The sequence below is a fragment of the Oncorhynchus kisutch genome, unplaced genomic scaffold (genome assembly GCF_002021735.2).
Source record: "Oncorhynchus kisutch isolate 150728-3 unplaced genomic scaffold, Okis_V2 scaffold1793, whole genome shotgun sequence".
NCBI classification, from domain to species: domain Eukaryota; kingdom Metazoa; phylum Chordata; class Actinopteri; order Salmoniformes; family Salmonidae; genus Oncorhynchus; species Oncorhynchus kisutch.
In genome coordinates this window covers 2,703-9,087 of record NW_022263738.1, presented here as the reverse complement: position 1 = coordinate 9,087, position 6,385 = coordinate 2,703, and the positions used below count along the sequence as shown (strand labels likewise).

At 40.6% G+C, this 6,385-nt stretch overlaps 1 protein-coding gene across 1 annotated transcript; it reads right to left on the bottom strand.

Annotated features, from left to right (window-relative positions):
* Window positions 1-258: 258 nt before the first annotated feature.
* On the bottom strand, window positions 259-5,631 carry LOC116367857 (acidic leucine-rich nuclear phosphoprotein 32 family member B-like; the record flags this gene model as incomplete). Its single annotated transcript, XM_031819036.1, has 6 exons — window positions 259-2,185; window positions 4,215-4,254; window positions 4,355-4,464; window positions 4,779-4,956; window positions 5,071-5,193; window positions 5,482-5,631. Coding segments are annotated over 6 exons (750 nt in total), but the record flags the coding sequence as incomplete, so codon positions are not given.
* Window positions 5,632-6,385: the final 754 nt, after the last annotated feature.

Here is a 6,385-nt window from a genome sequence, read left to right as displayed (position 1 = left end):
TACCTCGTACCCCTGCACAGACTTGGTACTGGTACCTCTTGTATATAGCCATGCTATCGTTATTCATTGTACATTTTACAAAGCATGTGACAAATAACATTTGAGTTGCAGTGAAACTCCTGTTCCCATTGCAGTCTTTTCACCTTCTCTCCCATTCAAAATAAAATAAGCTGCAACATGTCATCTCGTGGAGTGACTGAAGTATCCATTGAGGTATTTGCTGCATATTGTGTGATATAAATATGAGTTCTAGACTTGTCACTAGCGCAAAACGCAAACATTTTATTTACAAAGCTTAGTCATACAGAGAGTAAACAATTTTTTTTTGCTATAACCTTGATTTGTGCAACAGGCGGCCACACAAAATCACAGCTCGCTTGTCGCACAGTTGCTATAGCAATTTTATTTTGGGGGGGGGGAAAAAATAAAGAATGCAGACAAAGGGGTAAGAAATAAACCTAACAATGTATTCATAATTCATCCAACAAAAATATTAAAAGCGCAGACCCAAAATGAAATACCAATCCTGAAGTCCTCACACAGGTATACATAAAGGGGGAGTTGACAGTGAAATTGTGGAATGCGGAGTAGTGCGCTGCTTGAGAACCTTGGGAATGTCTCTGGATTCCATGGGGCGGAGGCAGCTCCACTCTGACCAACCGTCTGGTACAGCCTTGCCCTAGACTAGAGGTCGACCGATTAGGATTTTTCAACGCAGATACAGATTATTGGAGGACCGAAAAAACCGATATCGATAAAAAAATCGGACGATTTTCTATTTATTTGTAATAATGACAATTACAACAATACTGAATGAACACTTATTTTAACTTAATATAATACATCAATCAAATCTATTTAGCCTCAAGTAAATAATGAAACATGTTCAATTTGGTTTAAATAATGCAAAATCAAAGTGTTGGAGAAGAAAGTAAAAGTGCAATATGTGCCATGTAAGAAGGCTAAAGTTTCAGTTCCTTGTTCAGAACATGAGAACATATGAAAGCTAGTGGTTCCTTTTAACATGAATCTTCAATATTCCCAGGTAAGAAGTTTTAGGTTGTAGTTATTATAGGAATTATAGGACTATTTCCCTCTATACCATTTGTATTTCATTAACCTTTGACTATTGGATGTTCTTATAGGCACTTTAGTATTGCCTGTGTAACAGTAAAGCTTCCGACCCTCTCCTCGTTCCTCCCTGGGCTCGAACCAGCAACACAACGACAACAGCCACCATCGAAGCAGCGTTACCCATGCAGAGCAAGGGGAACAACTACTAGAAGGCTCAGAGCAAGTGATGTTTGAAATGCTATTAGTGCGCACTAACTAGCTAGCCATTTCACTTCGGTTACACCAGCCTCATCTCGGGAGTTGATAGGCTTGAAGTCATAAACAGCGCAATGCTTGCCCCAAAACAAAGAGCTGCTGGCAAAATGCCAGAAAGTGCTGTTTGAATGAATGTTTACACGCCTGCTTCTGCCTACCACCGCTCAGTCAGATACTTAGATACTTGTATGCTCAGTCAGATTATATGCAACGCAGGACACACTAGATAATATCTAGTAATATCATCAACCATGTGTAGTTAACTAGTGATTATGATTGATTGTTTTTACAAGATAAGTTTAATGCTAGCTAGCAACTTACCTTGGCTTACTGCATTAGCGTAACAGGCAGTCTCTTTGTGGAGTGCAACTAGAGAGAGGCAGGTCGTTATTGCGTTGGACTAGTTAACTGTAAGGTTGCAAGATTGGATCCCCTGACCTGACAAGGTAAAAATCTGTCGTTCTGCCCCTGAACAAGGCAGTTAACCCACCGTTCCTAGGTCGTCATTGAAAATAAGAATGTGTTCTTAACTGACTTGCCTAGTTAAATAAAAAAAAAGGTATAAAATTTATAAAATAAAAATTTATAAAAAAAGATATTTGAAAAAAAAAAAATCTATAAAATCGGCGCCCAAAAATACCCATTTTTGAGAAAACTTGAAAAATCGGCCATACCGATTAATCGGTCGACCTCTACCCTAGACGGGCTCAAAGCTGGGAGAGAGTCGTGGCGTAGGTAGGGTGGGTGTCAGGGTGGAGAGGGAAGGGGTTGGTAACTTGATAGGCTGTCGTTTTCTGCTCATAATCATCTTTGTCAGGCTCTTGCTTTCTCTTCTCTCCTTGGACAGCCTTGATTTCTGGTAGAAATGGGAAAGGTTCATTATACTATACTAGTGATGCACTGACATTACATTTTTGGCCGATACCGATATGCAACATTTTCCTTGCCAAAAAACCTGATACCGATAACCAATATAAAAAATTTTAGCAGCCTTTTAAGCATTCTCGTACAGTTAAATAGTTAAAACACACAAACATGGACGCAGCGGTCTAAGGCACCACAACTCAGTGCAAGAGGCGTCACTACAGTCTCTGGTTCAAATCCAGGCTGTATCACATCCGGCCGTGATTGGGGGTCACATAGGGCGGTGCACAATTGGCCCAGCGTCGTCCAGGTTTGGCCGTGGTAGGCCGTCATTGTTGTTCTTAACTGATTTGCCTAGTTAAATAAAAGGTTACACACAAACTGACCAAAAGGTTATTTTGATGGCACTTACGCATGTCTCCATTACCAGTAAAACATCATAAAAACGCATTTATTTCACTTACTTGCTGTGTCGTTCATTTGTTTAGTCGTTTCATTCTCAACCAGGATTGATATGGAACGCCGTTTGGGTCTTTGCACGGCAAAAGATACATATCGATGAATTGTTGTGACATGAAATACAAGTGATAGTGTAAAAAATGTATGAACGCGTTAAATTATTGTGACATGCAGTCATATTCAGGTCCTGTTTGGTCACACCATTTGACGTGTCAAATAAGCTTGTTGACCAATCAGGACCTGAATATGATTGTACGTCACAATAATTTAACATGTTCATTAATTTACGTAGTTCCTATTTCATATGTCACAATGATTCATCGTTGTATGCTATGATGCTGGTAATGTTGTCTCGCACAGTGCTGATCATAAAAAAAAAATGCTTGCTAGCTCATGGATGCAAACAATGTTCTTCCCCAAAAACATAGCAAAACCACATGTTTCAGTAGCATAGCTAGGTGTCATCTAAAATAACCCTAATTTATAAGACAGTTCTTATTTGATTAATGGTGGTCGGACCCATCTATGTGAAGCTAGCCACAATAAGGATTAGCCACAATAATGGACTTTGCGGTTAGCCTTCAAAATAAAAGTTTGGCATAATTCTACTATTTGTAATCATTTGCATCACTGTCAATGACACTAATCCTTATTGTGGCTAGCTTCACGACACATAACCCGGTCCGGTCGAGCATCACTAGCCAGATGAAGTTAACTGGCTGCTTATAATGTTAGCATTGGGCAACAGGGTTAAGTAGCTGGCTAGCTATTTATTTTCATGAACTTCAGTTCAATTTCAATAGGTGAACAACAAGTGGCTACCTAGCTAACACTTACGATTCCTAAATCCTTGCTAAGAATAATAAAAATGACTGCAGTTTCTACTGTTATTGCTTTTCAAGCTGGTTGTATTGGTGCTACCTAAAGCTAGCTACCCCAGAAGATGAGGTCAAACAAATGACGCTTTATTAAACGCGGTATTGTAAACATCGTTCATGGCCGGTGTTTGCAGACTTTTTTGTAGAGCTTTGACAGTTCTACTGTATCATTTTTGACACGCAAAGACCCAAACGGCGTTCCATAGTATGTATGTCGTAACGCTACTACTGTGTAACTCCGGTAGGAGCTATTCTGAAAATAGTGCAATTGGTAGTGTGTACCAGTGCTCGACCAGTCGGCGAAAGCCAACATTACCCACGACAGAGAACAGTTGATTGTCAAGGGCAATGAATTCCATTATCTTGGCTTTAATGGATTTCGCCTTTGAGTTGTCTTGTTGAAATTCTTACTCTTTCAAATAACTGCTCGACTTGTTGACTACTCGATCCACACAGCAGACATTGTGGGCTAGGTTAGGAATGCTGTGTTGCGCAACATTTTTACATGGCGTCATTAGCTCATGTACCTACTTTATAGGTATGCATGTCAGCTTTGACATCGGTTTTGCACATTGGCGTTAACCAGATATGTTCACCGATATATCATGCATCCCTATACTATAATGGTACTGTACTTAGTGAAGTATACAAAAGTGAGCTTGTGTCAAAGTATGAATGACATACCATCTTCGTCAACTTCATCATCAATGCCGAGATCTTCCTCCTGGAGAGAAGTGACAGAGCAGGTCAGCAGCCACAGAGCTCTCAAACCATGTTTATCTTTTTAAACTATTGGGTCACAAACAAACCAAAAATGGCTTTACCTCCTTATCTCCGCTGATCTCATCATCCTCTCCTACTACTACTACTCTCTCCTCTTCATAGTCATCATCCTCCTCGTCAAAGTCTTCCTCCTCTATGTCCTCATCCTCTCCTAAAAAACAAATAAACCACCTCCCATTGTCAGTCATCACAGAGAAATGCCGACAAACCCTACAAATACACAACAGAATTGCCTTCCATGACAAAACATATGGATTGCAATAGAGAAATATTCCATTTAGCAGATGTTTTATAGTGATGCGAGCATACATTTTACGAACGGGTGGTCCCGGGAATCGAACCCAGTATCCTGCCGTTGCAAGTGCCATGCTCTACCAACTGAGCTACAGAAGACCTTCCAGTCAACGCACATCTGCACTTACATTTCCTTGTATTCCCTCAAACACAAACTAAATGGCTTCCCACCCTCATCGTCGTCATCGTCCACCTCTCCGTCCGAGTCGGATGCCTCTCGGTCCTCCACGTCGTACCCGTCCAGGTAGGTGAGCTGAGGGAGCAGCTTGAACACACTCTCCCTGTAGTCGTTCAGGTTGGTCACCTCACAGTTGAACAAGTCTAGAGACTTCAGGCCATCCAGCTTTTTCTGTGGGACCAAATTGGTCAAAACTATATGGGGAAATGAAATTTGAGGCATAGCCTGAGCCAATGAGATGGTGTCGCACTGTATTGTGCTCTACCGGGAGTTTGGTGTACCTACCAAAGGTTCCAATGTCCTGATGTCTTTCAGTTGGTTCCCGCTTAGATTTAGATGTGTGAGGTTGGGGAGTTTCTCAGCTAACACGTCAAGGCCATCAGAGATTCTGTTGTCACTGAGTTCCAACTGCAACATAATGTGAAGATATCAGTCACTTCTGTCCAAAAACACCAAAGCAAGTAACAGCCTTTCAGAAAATAATGACTACGTCCCAAATGGAACCCTATTCCTTACATAGAGCACTACTTTAGACCAGGGCCCTCAAAAGTGCACTATATAGGGAATAGGGTGCCATTAGGGACAAACAAATGGCTCTTTCTACACCCCCGGCAGAATTTAAGGTATTTTTCAAAAGGAGTTAACAAATGTTACTGTAAGCTTGTGTTGAAAAAGGAGAGAACCCCCCCACCCCACCTTTTTCAGTTTCCCAAGTTTGGGAAGTTTGGAGACTGAGATTAGGCCAACGTTTATCAAACTGAGGAATTCCAGATTGACAAATTCTTCTGAGAGTCCTTTGATTTTCCCTTCATTTGATCTGCAGTTGTCCAGGACAAGTTCTCGTACCTATAAGGATAAAATAATTTGTTAAATTGTAATCCATTTTTTTTTTAACAAAAACACATGCATGCGTTGTTTCAGATGCATTAAACAATGGATAATGGATAATGCACCCATATTATGAAAAACATTTGATGCATTTATATAAAAGTTGTGGGAAACATGTGAGAATAGTCACATGTTGGCAACAGTAACTTGCTGCATCAATATTTTTCATGGATAAAAACAAAAAGCTTTTAATCTAAACTTCAGGATGAAAAAGGTCAATACACAAAATATGGACCGCAATGATAGGAGTGGTTGTTATTCCACTGACGGTTTCCCTGACTTCTGTATGAATACTTGCAACTGCTCAGTTCCTAGTTACAAAATGTTACATTTAATTGTTTAAAGAGCAGAGTTCACATTAAATAGTCAGGGACAGTCGTTGCGCAACAAAAAGGTTTTAAAAAGTTAACGTTGAACGTCAAAGGTCATGATTTGCACACTAACAAAGTGAAACATTGATAAGGCTGTCGAGTGGAGCCATCAATAAAAGGTATTCGGTTGCATGATGTTTTATGTCGAGGCACCGCGGTTGTTTCTTTAAACCAGCTGCCACGAGGAAGAACCGCACAATACAGTTCTACCTTCACTTGCCCGCTGTTCAGTCACTAATGACACATGCAATGCTTTTTGTTAGCAAGCTCGCTACAGGCTAGCCATTGCCCTTTTAAGCGCTGCCGTGCAGTTGAGGACCTGCAAGAGAAGCTTGACTGCC